General features: G+C 40.1%; 1 protein-coding gene across 1 annotated transcript in view; it reads right to left on the bottom strand.

Annotated features, from left to right (window-relative positions):
* Positions 1–17,332, bottom strand: part of FLVCR2 (FLVCR heme transporter 2) — an 85,229-nt gene that overhangs the window by 15,469 nt on the left and 52,428 nt on the right. Inside the window, exons 4-5 of the mRNA XM_036735644.1 lie at positions 1,440–1,507; positions 929–1,032 (exon numbers count right to left, since the gene is read on the bottom strand). Coding sequence (XP_036591539.1) covers positions 929–1,032; positions 1,440–1,507 — 172 coding nt within the window. The remainder of the gene's footprint in view (positions 1–928; positions 1,033–1,439; positions 1,508–17,332) is intronic.

The following is a 17,332-nucleotide window of genomic DNA, read 5'->3' as shown; positions in this document are numbered from 1 at the left end:
TATCTATCTATCTATCTATCTGTGTATGTGTACACACATATACACACGCACATATATAATATGGTTTCTATATTTTGATAGCTGTAATTGGTTTCCTTTGTAATTCTATGCATTTTATATTATGTATTTTTAAAAAAACACATTATTCTGAAAAGGGGTCCATAGGCTTCACCAGAAGCTCCAGCAGTCCATGACACAAAAAATGGTTGAGAACCTCTGTTCTACACACTTGGAATATAGTTATAGTGATAAAGACAAAGGAATATGATAAAAATTATCAGAAATTAGCAGTGGAAAGTATCCTGGAGTTGGAGTCAGAGGACCTGGGTTCAAATCCTGACCTTGGCATTTGCTAATTATGTAATCTAGGACAAGTCACTTAACCTCTCAATTAGACCTCAGTTTCCTCATCTGTAAAGTGAAGAAATTAAGTTAAAGTTCCTTAAACCTCTAAATCTATACACTCGTGGATGCAAGCATAGGCTTCACCAGAAGCCAAAACAGTCCATGACACAAAAATGGTTAAGAACCTCTTCAGTCTCCAAATCCTGAGTCTGCCACTTATTGTTAGCCTCCCGTTGCCATGCCTGTATAACCTTAAGCATATTGGTTAACCTCTTTGGGTTTCGGTTGGTCTGCTGGTCTCATCTAGCTTTAAATCTATGACTCCTATGGCACACAGACCAAAATACCTCCTCTGAAAACTCAGGCCAGAAAAATGTGAAATAAATTTCAATTATTGGCCTGTTTCCTGCCTCCCCTCCCTTTTCTTTCTTTCCACCTCCTCCCCTTAAATGCAGCTGCTCAAGAAGCAGGAAGGGAAGCCTTATTCTGACTTTTCCCTTCACTGCCTACATCCCCCTCCTTACTCTTACCCCCAGGGCAGAGTATCCATTAATGAAATGCCTAAAGAATAAGTGAGACTTACTTGTATGTTTTAGTTTTATCCAGCCAGATGCCTGAGATCATAGCCCCAACCATTCCTGTGATGATAATGGTCAGGCCAATTCTTCCAGCATTCACTTCTTCACCCTGAGACACACATACACACACACACATATGCACACTCAGATCTGGGAGCAACCAGGAGCAACATATAGATCAAAGGATTTTGAGACTAAAGACAGAAATAAGTAATCTTCTCCATTAGAAAATCAGCTGTCCAGAGAAGCTACCAGTGTGTCGGTTAAGCAGAGACAAGAGACAGATTTCTCCATTTTCATGTTGTTCCAGCAGCAGGTGTTATGATGCAGCAGGAACAGTGGCTCTATCCCAGCCTTTTCAGAAGAGGTGCTCCTCATGTACCAACACTTATGCTCCCATTTCCAGAATTCAGTGGTCCTACCTTAACTATGGAGAAACTAAGTCACAGAAGAATTTGGAGAAGATACTAAGTAGCCCATTAACTACCCAAACGCATCCATGAGCAAATATCTTACTGGGAAGTAGAAGATCACCACGCGGCTCAGTGACGTTGATAAGGCATAGAAAGCACCAGTATTCAAACCTGTAGAAGAGGGGGAAATTATTAAGTCATATGCTATCTTTGCAGCAGCTACTGGTATAGAAGGCAAGAAATCTCATTGCCACTTCCATGGTTCCTGAAATCCCTGGAGAGCACAGGGCTGGGAGTTCAGGAATCTAGCTTGGAGTCTAGACTCTTGACACTTACTAGTTGTGTTACTAAGTTATGAGCCTCAGTACCCTCATGTGTAAAATGAGGCTAATAGTATTCTACCTACCTCACATGGAGGGTTGTGAAGGAAGCCTCTAAAAGGATCAGTGCTTTAGAAATGTGAATTCTGTAATGCATCTATTTTGATTTACCCCATTGGTTTTCCCAAAGAAACATTTATATGGTTGCTAAAAGACAAGAATCCTTATCAGCACCTTGCCACGCTTGGTTTCAATCTTCTTAATACTGACCAGGGAGTGTATCCTTGTTTTAATGCTACATTTCTCCAAGGATGGAACCAACAACATTCTTCTTTTTACTTTCCATGAAGTTACATCACAGCTGCTGATTCACCTGCTCCCTTCCTTAAATTTGTCACATTCTTTTCAGAATCCTTCAAACCACTGAACAAAGTGCTTCCCCTACTCCTTCCCCATCGAGGGCACCTTCTTTACTCCCCAACCTACAAAAGGCAACATAGTAGAGTGCAGAGCATGCTAAATTTGCAGTTATAAACCCTAGGCATAAATTCTGTCATTCCTGTGCTCTCAGAGATAAATCACTTAACCTCTCTTGTCCTCAGTTTCTTCATTGTGAAATGGAATTAGATGCCTTCTAAGGTTCCTTCAAGCTCCAAATTCATTATTACATGATTTCTGTCATATCTTTATTTATGATAAGAGTTATTCAGGACTCCAAGAAATTCCCTCAAAATTTTGTTTAAACATATAAAAAATGTATCTCTGAGTGCAACTACTTGTTTTACTGGGACTCCAATATCCAAAGCTATCAGTTTGATTGAGAAACAGCATTTTCCCTGCCCTGAGTTATTCAGACAGCAAGCCTTCCCTCCAAACTCAATTCCTAACCCCTTCCCCAATCCAGATTCCATCTGGGAAAAACTGCAAATAAGAAAGTGACAGGCCAGTACAATGTACTAGAAAGAGCATTAGACTAGGAGTCAAGAGACCTTGGTCCTAGTCCTAGCTTTGGTATTAACAAGACAGAAGACTTTAGGGCAAGTAAGTCACTTAACATTCTGGGACTTCCAATTATAAAATGAGGGGATTGGATTTAGTCAAATCAGTCAGCAAGCATTTATTAAGGGTCCATTTTTCCAGGCACTGGCCTGAGCTCTGAATGGTCAAGTTCCCTTTTCCAACAATAACATTCTATTACTTAGTGCTGAGACTCCTGAACTCTATTCATCTTGCCAACCCAACCTTAATGTGTAAGAGATGAAAAAGTCAAAGATGCTTGTTCTGAGACTTGTCTGGCTGAGCAGGTGAAGAAAGAGAAATGGTCCCATTTACACCAATGGAAGAGGAACTCGCTGCTGATTTTCCTACATATAGGCTTGAAGATATTTAAAGGAACTCAAGAATTTTTCCTAGCTATTCTGTATTAAGTACATTCTTTGACCCTACTACTTTGATGTAGATCCCTGCAAAAAACAGAACTCAGAGATACAAAAGGTATATATACTTACGGAGATTCTACAGAAATACTCCCCTCTTCCTAAATTTCTTGTTTCTGTTAAGGGCACAACTATACTACCAGGCACCAGATTTGCAACCTCAGAGTCATACTTGGATTAATTTTCCTTCATCCTCCATATGCAAAAGACCTTCTCTCTACTCACAGCTACCATCCCAGTTCAGACCTTTATCACTTTTTGTCTGGATTATTGCAATAACCTCCTTGCTGATCTCCCTGCAGTCATTCCCTCCCCTCTTTACTCCCTCCTTTATACAGCTGCCATGCTCAGTCTTTCTTAAGTTACAAGTCTGACCAAGGCACTCCACTGCTCAGGACGCCCTTGTGCTTTCTTATTGCCTCTAAGATAGGTAAAACACAAATTCCTCCCAACCTGGCTCTGTTCGGCCATCCCAGGCTCACTGAGTTCTTCAGACACTCTACATTACATCCATACTGACCTTTTGAAAGTCCCGTTGCACAGAGTTCCATGTCCCATCCATGGACATTTACTCCAGCTGTCACTTTGACTTTGAATAGGGTCCCTCCTCACTTCCACTTCCTAGAACTGCTAGCTTCCTTTAAGACTCAGGTCAAATACCCCTTCCTACAGGACCCTGTCCTGACCCCCAGAGGCATTAATGCCCCTCAAATTACAAAATATATACAAAGTAAAAAAATTTATTTCTCCATGTACACGCTCTTTCCCCCAACACCGTTAATTTGTTGAGGGCAAGGATTGTTTTATTTTTCTCTTTGTGTTCCCTGTGCCTAGCAGCACTTTCAATGCTTATTATGTGAATGAATGAATGAATGAGGCTCAGCAGCCTCACCCTGGGTGAGTCACTTAACATCTCTATGCCTCAGTTTCCTCATCTGTAAAACTGGGAATAATAGTAGCATTTACATCCCAGGGTAGTTGGGAGGTTCAATGTTGATAATATTTGTAAAGTACTTTGCAAATCTTAAAGTGCTATTTGTTATTCAGTCCAATTCTTCATCATCCCATTTGAGGTTTTCTTGACAAAGATATTGCACTGGTTTACCACTTCTTTCTCCAGTTTATTTTACAGATGAGGAAATGGAGGCAAACAGGATTAGGTGACTTGCCCAGGGTCACACAGCTAGTAAGTGGTTGAGGCTGGATTTGAACTCAGGTCTTCCTGACTACAGGCATGAGTCCACTCCACTGAATGCATCATCTAGCTGCCCCTAAAAGTGCTATCTAGTTGCTAATTATGATTATTCTATAGTCTTCCCCCCAAAGTGCTCCCCTCTTTTTAATTTCTCTAGCTATTCTCTTAAGTCTAGGATACCACCATATTCCCAGTCACCCAAGGTTTGCTGCCTAAGCGTTATCCTCAACTCCTTTCTCTCTCCCATCCCTCATATCTAATCTGTTATTAAGGTTAGTCAATTTGACCTTCAAAACGTCTCTCAAGTGATACCCCTTCTGCCCACTGAAACTGCCACCGTGTTGGTGTACTCATCATTACAATATTGCTGTTACTGTGTACAATGATCTCCTGGTTCTGCTCACTTCACTTTGCCTCAGTTTATTTCCCTGGAAATTCTATTCATTGGAAGGAAAGGGGAGCAGAAGGAAGGCAAGAAGGGATGGGAAACTAGCACTTATTAAATACCTATTATGTTCCAGGCACTGTGCTAAGCACAATTATCTCATTTTATCCTTTGGAAATGTGTCTATATGTTTCTGAATTTTTGTTTATCACTTGTCTATTGGTTTGGTTATATTTAGAAAACAGAAAAATTGAGGGCTTAGAGTCAATTACTAAGCCAATTTTCAATCCAGAAACACTTGTCAATCATCTACCCAGTGACTCCCCTAAATCCTCAGGGATTTCGTTGTGCAGGCTGTCTAATGCTCACACTAGTCCCCTCCACTAATACTGTCAGCATGAGCCCAATTATCTGACCTATAGCTTAGAGGACAGGCTTGTATGAAAACAAGAAGAAGACTCAATAGCTTCATTTTGGGTCCAACCCCACACCCATGTACCCTGTGCCCAATGCAGGGACATTATGTCAGGCATACCCCTTCTCTTTCACATTTAGGCCTATGGTTAGGAACAGAATTAACACAAGGATTTGAGATACTTTTCCTGGGACATGGCCAATATGAAAAATTTGTCTTGATTTACTTGCCTGATTATTTGTTACAAGGGTTTTGTTTTTGTTTTTCTCATTGGGGTGGGGGAAACATGGGAAGAAAAAAAGTAAATGCTTGTAATTGAAAAAATTATTTAAAAAAAAGATTGGGCTTACAGTAGTTATTACTTGCTCTGCCAGTTTTCTTAGAAAATTCAAACCAGCACAGACCTTTTCTAATCCCAAGAAAGCATCATAGTTAAAAATTGTTGGCTCAAACTAAAGAGAATGTGGAAAATGAAAAGAAGTTATCCCACTGGAGAGGAGAGACCCATGAGCAATACCACTCTGGGTTCATATGGAATCTTTCTTCCAAACATCATTTAAATGGGGCCCTCAGAGCACCTTGGTGGTAGGAAGCAGATTTTATTATTACTTTTATTTTGGAAGGGAAAAGAGATTTTCAGAGAGGTAAATGAATTGTTCAAGAGTATATCTGTTCCCCAATTAATAAATGTTCAAAGGATATGAACAGGCAGTTTTCAGATGAAGAAATTAAAGCTATCTATAGGCATATGAAAAAATGTTCTAAATCACTACTGATTAGAGAAATACAAATTAAAACAACTCTGAGGTACCACCTCACACCTATCAGATTGACTAATATGACAAAAAAGGAAAATGATAAATGAAGATGTGGGAAAATTGGGATACTAATGTATGGTGGAGTTGTAAACTGATCCAATCTTTCCTGAGAGAAATGTGGAACTATGCCCAAAGGGCTATAAAACTGTACGTATCCTTTGATCCAGCAATACCACTTCTAGGTCTGTATCCCAAAGAGATCATAAAAAAGGGAAAAGGGCCCACATGTGCAAAAATATTTATGGCAGCTCTTTTTGTGGCGACCAAGAATTAGAAATTGGGGAATGGCTGAACAAGTCGTGGTATATGAATGTAATAGAATACTATTGCTCTATAAGATACGATGAGCAGGAGGATTTCAGAAGAACCTAGAAAGACTTAGATGAACTGATGCTGAGTGAAGTGAGCAGAACCAGGGGGACATTGTACACAGTAACAGCAACATTGTGCAACGACCGACTTTGATAGCTGTACTCAGCAATACAATGATCTAAGACAATTTCAAGAGACTCATGATGGAAAATACTCTCCACATCCAGAGAAAAAATGGTAGAGTCTGAATACAGATTGAAGCAGACTATTTTCTCTTTTTTGTTGTTTTTTGTTTCTCGTGGTTTTTCCCTTTTGTTCAGATTCTTCTTTCACAACATAACTAGTGTAGAAATATGTTTAATATGATTGTACATGTAGAGCCTATGTCAGATTGCGTGCCATCTGGGGCAGGGGGAAGGGAGGGAGAAAAAAAATCTGGAACTCAAAATCTTATAAAAATGAATGTTGGAAACTATCTTTACATGTAATTGGAAAAAATGAAATACTATTAAGCGGCCATAAATAAATAATAAAGTAAAAAAAGAATGGCAGTGTCATGGGTCAGTAGAGCAGAACTAATCACTAAGAATCAATTTCACTTAGCTCAGATCCTCAGCTTCTGGCCATGGCAGATGCAGATCACTGGATTTTACAGTACCTATTCAAATTTGAGTCAGTCACGCAGTCAATAAGCATGTCCCACCAGCAAAGCACCTACCATGTGCCAGTCGCTGCATTGGGTACTGGGGGAAAGGAGACAAAAATAAAACAATTCCTCTCTTCAAGGAACTTACGTTTTAACATATAAGAAATAATACACATAGATAATTTTATATGTAATATAGGAAAATAAATACAAGATACTCTGTGGGGAGGTGCCACGGTTGGGAGGTTAATGAAAAGCTTTGTAACAGGAGCTGTTAACCTCAGAGAAAGGAGCTTTTTAATATCATGCTCATTATATTTCAATAAAATTGGTTGCCTTTGTAAAAAAAAAAAAAGAGTGTATCCTGAAGAGCCAAAACAGAAACTCTAGCCTTCTATTACCAACTATATCCAATCTAAACTCCTCAGTATAGTATTCAAGGCTTTCTACCACTTGTTTTCCTCTGGCCTCTGGGCCCCCAGGCTCCTACCACTCCCACCCCCAGTAAATATTCTCTGTAAATATGGTACCCAGTTCTCTTTTTAGGAGAGGAAAATCCAGAACAGACAGCATTTTTACCATACACACACACACACACACACACACACACACACTACTGGCTGAGTAAAAGTAAATATACCAGTGTATGTTCAATACGAACCTTTAATCTGGGATAGTTATCACCACCTCCCCTCCCCCAGGAGATCCAACCTACAAGTTCAAGTTGGGGGAATAACCCTGTGGGAGCATTATATTTGTCTGGACCTGTTATTTCATTGGTGCAGGAAATTTTCACCAAGGAATTCTCTCTACCAATCCAAATCAGAAACTCGTCTGTAATTAAGAGCCTTAGTTTTCTAGTTCCTGGGCCAGTGAGAGGTTGAGACTTCACAGGGGTCATGTTGCTGTGTCCCTATCAAAGAGGATCAATGGCATGAAGGGTATATAGACAAAGCAGGGGGCAGGGCTTGACTCCAAGGCTATTTCTTATATCATATTGCCTGAGATGCAAATAAAAAAGCAGACCACTTTTCACAGAAACCAATCTGGTATAACTCTGGGATCAATTCAGGAATATTTCAAACTGTCCTACTGTGCATATAGCAAGAGTCAAGACCAAAAGAAAGACAAAAGGCAACAATATGTAATAATAGCTAACATTTGTATAGTGCTTTAAGATTTGCCATGTGCTCTTACACACATTATCTCATTTGATTTTCACAACACTGTTAGGTAGGTGTAATTTTTATCCTCATCTTACAGCAGAGAGAACTGAGGCTAAATGTAGTTATTTGGCTCATCCATTGTTACACAGCTAAAGTATTTGAAGCAGGATTTGAATCCTGGTCATCCTGATCCTGAATCTCATGCTCTATTTACTATACCACTGGGCAAGAAGCAGCAAAGGAATAGAGTAGAAAAAAATCAATGGACTGGGTACCAGAGGGATAACCTAACACTATTAATAATTACAAGTAAGACTCACTCCAAATCAAGAAAAGGAACTAATTAAATAGGCCTTGAAACCAGACTAAGATTAATAAGGAACAACATGAAGTCCAAAACCTAACAGGTGGAGGTCCACCACCTCTAAATCCCAAACTCCAACCATAAAGGCAGGAAATAGATAGGCCTTATTCCAAAATACAGAGCAAGCCCCTACTCCAGAAGACTAACACAGTGCATAGTAGGCAATTCATTAATTCCTGTTGGATTTGAAATAACTGATTTGACCCCTGGTCTCCTAATGTCAAGTCTAGCACTCAATCTACTTCACAGCAACTCCATGCCACAAGGTGGTACCAGAATTGTTATCTCCGGTTTAGTCATGAGGAAACTGAGACTTAGAAAGGTGAACGATTTGCCCAGGGTTACATGGCGAGTATGTGACAAAGGCAGAGCACAAATCCAGATTTCATTTCTCCAAGGTCTGTGCTCTTTGTACTACTCTCTGTCTAGAGGAGATTACATTATGATGACTTCTGAGCCTTTACTTCCACCCTCAGGAATCCTTCTCTGGCTTATCAGATGTGAGTCGACAAGATGATTAATTTCCTATGGGCAAAGAGCTAAGGCTGACACATGTGATTCCTTATTATGGAACCACCCCCCAACCCCACCCCTCACCCTCACTGTCCGATCTAAATAGAATAGGTGCAAATACAAGCCAGATAAATTTAACTCCATTAGTTTTTGGCCCTTAAGGACAAATATTAATAAATACCTTCAAGTGACACTAAAATCAAAGAATTTCAGAAGCTCAAATGGAAAAGTAATGAGCTGGAAATAGTATAGTAAGGAGAAGGGAAGGGAAACAAGGGAACAAGCATCTATTAAATGCCTACTATGTGCCAGGCAGGGCAGCTTTGTGTTGCAGTATATAGAGTGTCAAGCCTGGAGTCAGAAAGACTCATCTTCTGGAGTTCAAATCTGGCCTCTGACACTAGCCGTGTGACCCTGGGCAAATCACTTCACCCTTTTTGCCTCAGTTCCTTCATGTGTAAAATGAGCTGGAGAAGGAAAGGGCAAACCATTCTAGTATCTCTGCCAAGAAAACCTCAAATGGGGCCACAAAGAGTCAGACACAATGGAAAACAACTGAATAACAATAAAAAATGTGCTAAGCACTATGCTAAGCTATGGAGAAGGCACTATTTTACAGTTGAGGAAATTGAAGCAAACAGAGGTCAAGTGATTTGCCTGGGTCACAAAGCTTGTAAAGTCAAATTAGAACTCTGGTCTTCCTGCCTCCTGGCTCAATGCTCTATCCACTATGCCACCTAGACAGTAGAATTTAGGTGATTTTTCATGGGAGATTTTGTAGAGGGAGTTCACTAACCAGGTCGCCTTTGGACTACATGATCTCCAAAACTTTGGATTCTGTGATTATTGTCCTATAGTAACCTCCTTAAACTCATATTTACTTCCTGTTTAATAAGTTAAGCAGATGAATGGGGGAGATTCCAAGGTACAAGATTAAAGATAACTAGAAGGCATTTTGCCCGATGAGAGACAGTCAGCAAACCAAGCTTTCGAAAATAGAGGAGGGTTTTCTTTGCCTCCCACAGATGGGTTTTCATGTGACCATTGGCCACCTTCTTCCTAGAACATCATGTTTATGGGGTTTTTTTGCTTCTATAACTCAGTGCCCTGGCCCTCCTCCTCCTCCTCCTCCTCCTACTACTACTACTACACCCTTGAAGATTACCACCTATAGAATGAGACTTGTAACCAGTCACCATTACATCATTTATCATCATTTTTTAAATGAAGTATTTATTAATACTTTACTGCACATGACTATCTTGTAATCGCAATGTAAACTTCGTCCTAGCCTTTGTGTCAGGGTGGGGTAGATGCCATGACTCTTCAAGTTCAGTGCACCAAAGGCATTTAATTGCTGAGAAGGCTAAATTTTATGCCATTTCCATTTTTTTAAGGTGAAGTGCTATAACAGGCAGCTAGCTATCTCCAGAAGTACTTCGCACTCAATCCTGGAAAGGGAAGAGCCCTGACCAAGTCATTCATGATCATTCTGTCCAATATAAACATTAAGCATCTACTATGTACAAAACACAAGAGATAGGATTATGAAACAAACAAAAAGACATTTTCTACCCTCAAGGAAATTACCTTCTCAGGAGTAGAGAGCGGATGGAGAGCTATGAGATGTCAACAGATAAGCACATACCTAGAAACTGGAGAGCAATTATACTAACAGCTAGGTGGTGTAGGAAAGGCCTTCCATAGGAATTGGTACATGAGCTGAATCTTAAAGAAGAGTAGGATCTAAGTGATAAAGGTGAGAAGGAAATACATTTTGGGCATGTTCAAAGTATGACATGTGAACAGCTTCTCCCCTAGCTTAATGAGAAGTGTAAGAGCTGTTGTAATTTGGAATGAATTTAGACCAGAAGACTTGGACATTGATTGAGTGTTATTTCTAATAACCCACAGTTTTGTCTCAAAGTGTGGTCTGGATGAGGGTCTCCGAGACCTTTTCAGGGGGTACACAAAGTCAAACCTATTTTCATAATACTAAGTTGTTCTAATTTTTAATACAGTAAATATCAGTAGAGACAGCCTGAGGCTACCAATGCTTTTGGGAGGAGGATCCTAAGTTTCTAAGAATGTAAAGGGGTCCTGAGACCAAAAAGTTTGATAACTGCTGTATTACCCTATACTTCTTATGTGAGGGATGAATTAAACCAATTACATTTCAGGGAGCAAATCTGGGGAGAGGTCCATACATTCCTCCAAATCAGAGATCATCAGTTTGCTGGCATAGCAGAGAGACAGCAGCAGATGAGAAACTAATCCAGTATGCAATTAATAGATTAGAAACAAGTCAAACAATGACCAAGTGGGGCTTGGCCTGGGGCCTATTGTTGGCCAATCATTGAGAGCCAGAGTTCTTTGGGTTTAAGTCATAATCCTTAAGGAAAAAAATCTAACTTGCAAACCCCAAGATTTCTTGCAAGTTTTCAGCAATGGAAATTTCCTTTCCTTTGGGCAGAGCACCTGCAGGTAAGGGAGAGAGGGAAGGAGGGAGGGAAAGAAGGAAGAAGGAAGGAAGGATGGAAGGATGGAAGGAAGGAAGGATGGATGGAAGGAAGGAAGGAAGGAAGGATGGATGGATGGATGGAAGGAAGGAAGGAAGGAAAGAAGGAAGGAAAGAAGGAAAGGAAGGAAGGAAGGAAGGAAGGAAGGAAGGAAGGAGGGAAGGGCTGTGTTGTTCAACTGGCTAGTTCCAGTTGGGTCTCCAGTGGGGCGGTGCCTACTAATACTCATAGAGGTTCTTGTTTGAGGCAAAAGATGGCCTAGTTTGCTTTCATAAAAGAATCAATCTGGGAGGGAAGACCCTCAGAGTTTCTGACTGGAATCCCTTCAAAATGTAGAGAAACCAATAATGTGAAATTCTATTCTGGATTTTATTTTCACTACCCTGGAGAAACTTGCTGCTGGGGTGAAAACAGTGGGAATCTTGGAGGGAAGTATGCTAGAATTTGTGATGAAGAAGAGAGTAGGGCATATTTTGCCATTCACCTGTGATTTTGGGAGAACAGTAGCGTTCGGAAGAAGGGTAGGTAGATAGGACTCAAAGACTAATATTTTTCAAAGAGAGGTCATCTGAGGAGGGATGAGAGGCTCTCAAGAATGTAATTCTGAAAATGCAAAGGGAATCATTTCTAATGAGAAGGAAGGAAAGTTATCTGGAGAGAACAGTGTGCCTACACAGAGCACGTGCCAACCAATTTAGATTTTTTAAAAGATCTACGCAGGAGATGGAAGCAAAAACAGGTAATAGACCATGAATACCAAAGAGAATAGTGTCAGAAAGTGCAAAAACTGAAAATGAACTTACAATAGGGAGAGAAAAAGAGATTTCATCATATTGGATGAAAGAGGAGGATTGAAGAAAAGATAGGACCACATGGTGTGAATGGGACAATGAAACCCAACAACAGAGAGAAGGCAATCCTTCATCTTCATTTTCCTTCCGTTTTCGCTACCAAGGAGAATGACTTTGTTCTGGGGAGGCCAAAATAAAAGATCACCTAGCTACCCAGATGAGGACTAGGCACTGATGGAATTTCTGTATCACTCTTTAATATTTTAAAGATTATGGAAGGTGGGAGAGGTACCACCAGACAGGAGAAGAACAGATGTCTCAATTTTCAAAAAAGGAAGAAGATACAGTCTATAAGCTATGTATCCATGAGCTTGTCTTCAATTCTGGGAAAGATTTTAGCTCAAATAAAGAGATGGCAAATGAACATCTAGAAAAGAAAATGTGGTCACAAAGAGAGGGCATGACTTTAGTCAAGAACACATTATGCCACATTAACTGCATTTCTTTTTTTGAGAAGGTTAGTAACTTGAGAGGTCAGTGGAATGCCGTAGATATAGTATAACTAGATTGTGTCAAAGTATTGGATAAATTATCACACCCTAACCTTGTGGGGGGAAATATATGATAAATGACAGTGGAATGTTATGGACTTGGAAGCAGCTGAGCAGCCAGCTGAAATACTGTTCTGTGGCAACTTGGGAAAAGATCTCCGGTAGAATGTCCCAGGGATCTGCCCTAGGTATTGTGCTATTCAACACATTTATCAGCATCTTGAATAAAAACAGAGGTCATATTTATCCAATCTGCAGATGACAGAAAGCTGGGAAAGATAGCTCACACATGGGATGGCAGGATCCAGAAAGATCTTGTCAAGTTAGAGTAGCAATTCTCTAAGAGTTTTCTGTAGACTGCTTAAAGTCCCTGGAGGCCCCTACAAAGGTCTCCATGAGATCAAAACTTTTTTCTTTTTTTCTTTTTTTTTCCTAGTTGCATGCAAAAACTTTTATTTTTTGTTTTTGAACAACTGTTTTTAAAACTTTGAGTTCCAATTTCTCTCCCCTCTTCCCTCCCCACCCACCCTCCCTAAGAAGGCAAGCAATTCAAAATAGGCCACATGCATATCATTATGTAAAACCCTTCCACAGTACTCCTGTTGTGAAAGACATATTTTGCTCCTTCCTAACCTATCCCCGTTTATCCAATTTTCTCCCTTGACCCTGTCCCTTTTCAAAAGTGCTTGTTTTTGATTACTTCCTCCTCCTATCTACCCTCTCTTCTATCATCCCCCCTTTTTTATCTTCTTCCTCCTTCTTTCCTGTGGGGTAAGATACCCAATTGAGTGCGTATGGTATTCCCTCCTCAGGTCAAATCCGATGAGAGAAAGATTCACTCATTCCCCCTCACCTGCCCCCTCTTCCCTTCCTACAGAACTGCTTTTTCTTGCCACTTTTATGCAAGATAGTTTAGCCCATTCTATCTCTCCCTTTCTCCCTCTCTCAATATATTCCTTTCTCATCGCTTAATTTGATTTTATTTTTTTAGATACCATCCCTTCATATTCAACTCACCCTGTGCCCTCTGTCTATATATATATATGTATATATGTATATACAGCTAGATACTCTTTTATTTTGGCCTCCCCAGAGCAAAGTCATTCTCCTTGGTAGCGAAAACGGAAGGAAAATGAAGATGAAGGATTGCCTTCTCTCTGTTGTTGGGTTTCATTGTCCCATTCACACCATGTGGTCCTATCTTTTCTTCAATCCTCCTCTTTCATCCAATATGATGAAATCTCTTTTTCTCTCCCTATTGTAAGTTCATTTTCAGTTTTTGCACTTTCTGACACTATTCTCTTTGGTATTCATGGTCTATTACCTGTTCTTGCTTCCATCTCCTGCATAGATCTTTTAAAAAATCTAATATACATATATATACATACACATACACATATGTATATATATATATATATATGCACATTCCCTTCAGCTACCCTAATACTGAGGTCTCATAAATTATACACATCATCTTTCCATGTAGGAATGTAAACAAAACAGTTCAACTTTAGTAAGTCCCTTATGATTTCTCTTTCTTGTTTACCTTTTCATGCTTCTCTTGATTCTTGTGTTTGAAAGTCAAATTTTCTATTCAGCTCTGGTCTTTTCACTGAGAAAGCTTGAAAATCCCCTGTTTTATTGAAAATCTGTATTTTGCCTTGGAGCATGATACTCAGTTTTTCTGGGTAGGTGATTCTTGGTTTTAATCCTAGCTCCATTGACCTCCGGAATATCATATTCCAAGCCCTTTGATCCCTTAATGTAGAAGCTGCTAGATCTTATATTATTCTGATTGTGTTTCCACAATACTCAAATTGTTTCTTTCTGGCTGCTTGCAGTATTTTCTCCTTGATCTGGGAGCTCTTGAATTTGGCAACAATATTCCTAGGAGTTTTCTTTTTGGGATCTTTTTGAGGAGGCGATCTGTGGATTCTTTCAATTTCTATTTTACCCTCTGGCTCTAGAATATCAGGGCAGTTCTCCTTGATAATTTCTTGAAAGATGATATCTAGGCTCTTTTTCTGATCATGGCTTTCAGGTAGTCCAATAATTTTTAAATTCTCTCTCTTGGATCTATTTTCCAGGTCAGTGGTTTTTCCAATGAGATATTTCACAATGTCTTCCACTTTTTCATTCCTTTGGTTCTGTTTTATAATATCTTGATTTCTCATGAAGTCACTAGCTTCCACTTGCTCCAATCTCATTTTTAAGGTAGTATTTTCTTCCGTGGTCTTTTGGACCTCCTTTTCCATTTGGCTAATTCTGCCTTTCAAGGCATTCTTCTCCTCATTGGCTTTTTGGAGCTCTTGCCATTTGACTTAGTCTATTTTTTAAGGTGCTGTTTTCTTCAGTATTTTTCCCCATTTTTGGGGGGTCTCCTTTAGCAAGTCATTGACTTGTTTTTCATGGTTTTCTCACATCCTTCTCATTTCTCTTCCCAATTTTTCCTCTACTTCTCTAACTTGCTTTTCCAAGTCCTTTTTGAGCTCTTCCATGGCCTGAGGCCAGTTCATGTTTTTCTTGGAGGCTTTTGATGTAGGCTCTTTGACTTTGTTGACTTCTTCTGGCTGTATGTTTTGGTCTTCTTTGTCACCAAAGAAAGATTCCAAAGTCTGAGACTGAATCTGAGTCCATTTTCGCTGCCTGGCCATGTCCCAGCCAACTTACTTGACTTGAGATTTTTGCTGGGGTGTGACTGCTTGTGGAGTAAAGAGTACTTTGTTCCAAGCTTGAGGGGATGCACTGTTGTTTTCAGAGCTATTTCTATACATCCAGCTCTGCCATACCAGCACTCCTCCTTCCCCAAGAACCACCAACCCGGACCTGACTCAGATCTTAAGCAGGCTCTGCACTCCCTCTCTGATCTGCCACTTAATTCCTTCTACCAGGTGGGCCTGGGGCCAGAAGCAACTGCAGCTGTAGTTCTGTAGCTACACCACCCCCTCTGTCACCAGGGTGGTGGCCGAATGCAGAACGCCTATCACTCTATTGCCCACAGCTTTTCACACTAACCTTCTCTGTTGTCTTTGGTGTTTGTGGGTTGAGAAGTCTGGTAACTGCCACAGCTCACTGATTCAGGGCACTAGGGCCCGCTCCATCCCACTCCCGGTCTGGTTGGTCCTGCTGCCGCCCACTCTGGGCTCTGCTCTTCTCTGCTCCCGGCTCTGTGTGCAATAGACCTCACCCAGCGACTATCCAGGCTGTCCTGGGCTGGAGCCCTGCTTCCCTCTGCTATTTTGCGGGTTCTGCCATTCTAGAATTTGTTCAGAGCCATTTTTTATAGGTTTTTGGAGGGACCTGGAGGGGAGCTCACACAAGTCCCTGCTTTTCATCCGCCATCTTGGCTCTGCTCTCCAAAACTATTTTCAAAATAATACTGAGTCATTTCAATGTCTAACATAGTAAATATCAATAGATACAACCAACATAAACAAAAGCTCTTTGGGGGGCCTTCAATAATGTTTTTGGAGGGGAGAAGGCAGGGCAATTGGGGTTAAGTGACTTGTCCAAGGTCACACAGCTAGTAAGTGTGTCAAGTGTCTGAGGCCAGATTTGAACTCAGGTCCTCCTGACTCCAGGGCCAGTGCTCTACTCATTGTGCCACCTAATTATCCCCGCTCAATAATTTTTTTAAAGTGTTAAGGAGTCCTGAGGCAAAAAGTTTGAGAACTGTTAGGCTAGAACATTGGCTTACATCTCATAAAATGCAATTCATATGCAAATCAAGTGAATAAAATGTCCATCCCCTTTGACCTCAAATTCCACTGCTTAGTCATATACCCCCCAAAAAGTTTCCCTATATACCCAAATATTCATAGTACTTTTGTGATAGCAAAAACTGCCCATCAATTGGGGCATGGCTAAACAAACTGGTACATAATTGTAGTGGGATACTACTGTGCTGTATGTAAGAAATGACAAATATGGTGAATACAGAGAGCTTTAGGAAGACTTAAATGAACTTATGCACAGTGAAGTAAGCAGACCCAAGAAAGCAACATACACAACTGCAACAATGGAAATGGAAGAACAGCAGCCAGAAACCACTGAAACCAAATGTTGCAAAACTAGAAAGTCTAGCCTTAGCCACAGTTTCTTCCCTCCTTTGCAGAGGTAGGAATCTATGGGTGAAGGGTGGAACATTACATATCACAAGATTTTTTTTACAATGTGTTGGCTGGTTTTCTTAATTTTTTTCCTCTTCCTTTTTTAAAAAAGAAATTCTTTGTTATAAAGTATGGCTCTTTTGGAAGGAAAGGGAGGGGGGTACTTTGGGGAAAGTAGGCATAAAATAAAAAGAAATATAATTAAAGAAATCAATAAAATATATTTTAACTAGTTTAACTAAAGCTGCAATTTAATAGGTAGAAATGTAGAGACATACTCAGTTCAAGAAATCAACTTAAGTTAAAGATCAAGAAGGTCTGTATTTCAGAGTTCCTCTGAAAAAGATCTGGGACTCTTACTGGGCTTCAACCTCAATATAATTCAACAGTTTGATGTGATGGACAAAAAAGTTAATGCGATCTGAATGTAACCCCACTCCTAAAACCCACTAAAAA

Source organism: Trichosurus vulpecula, chromosome 8 (genome assembly GCF_011100635.1).
Source record: "Trichosurus vulpecula isolate mTriVul1 chromosome 8, mTriVul1.pri, whole genome shotgun sequence".
NCBI lineage: Eukaryota > Metazoa > Chordata > Mammalia > Diprotodontia > Phalangeridae > Trichosurus > Trichosurus vulpecula.
Note: the sequence above shows the minus strand (reverse complement) of the source record. Positions and strands in the feature narration are given on the sequence as shown.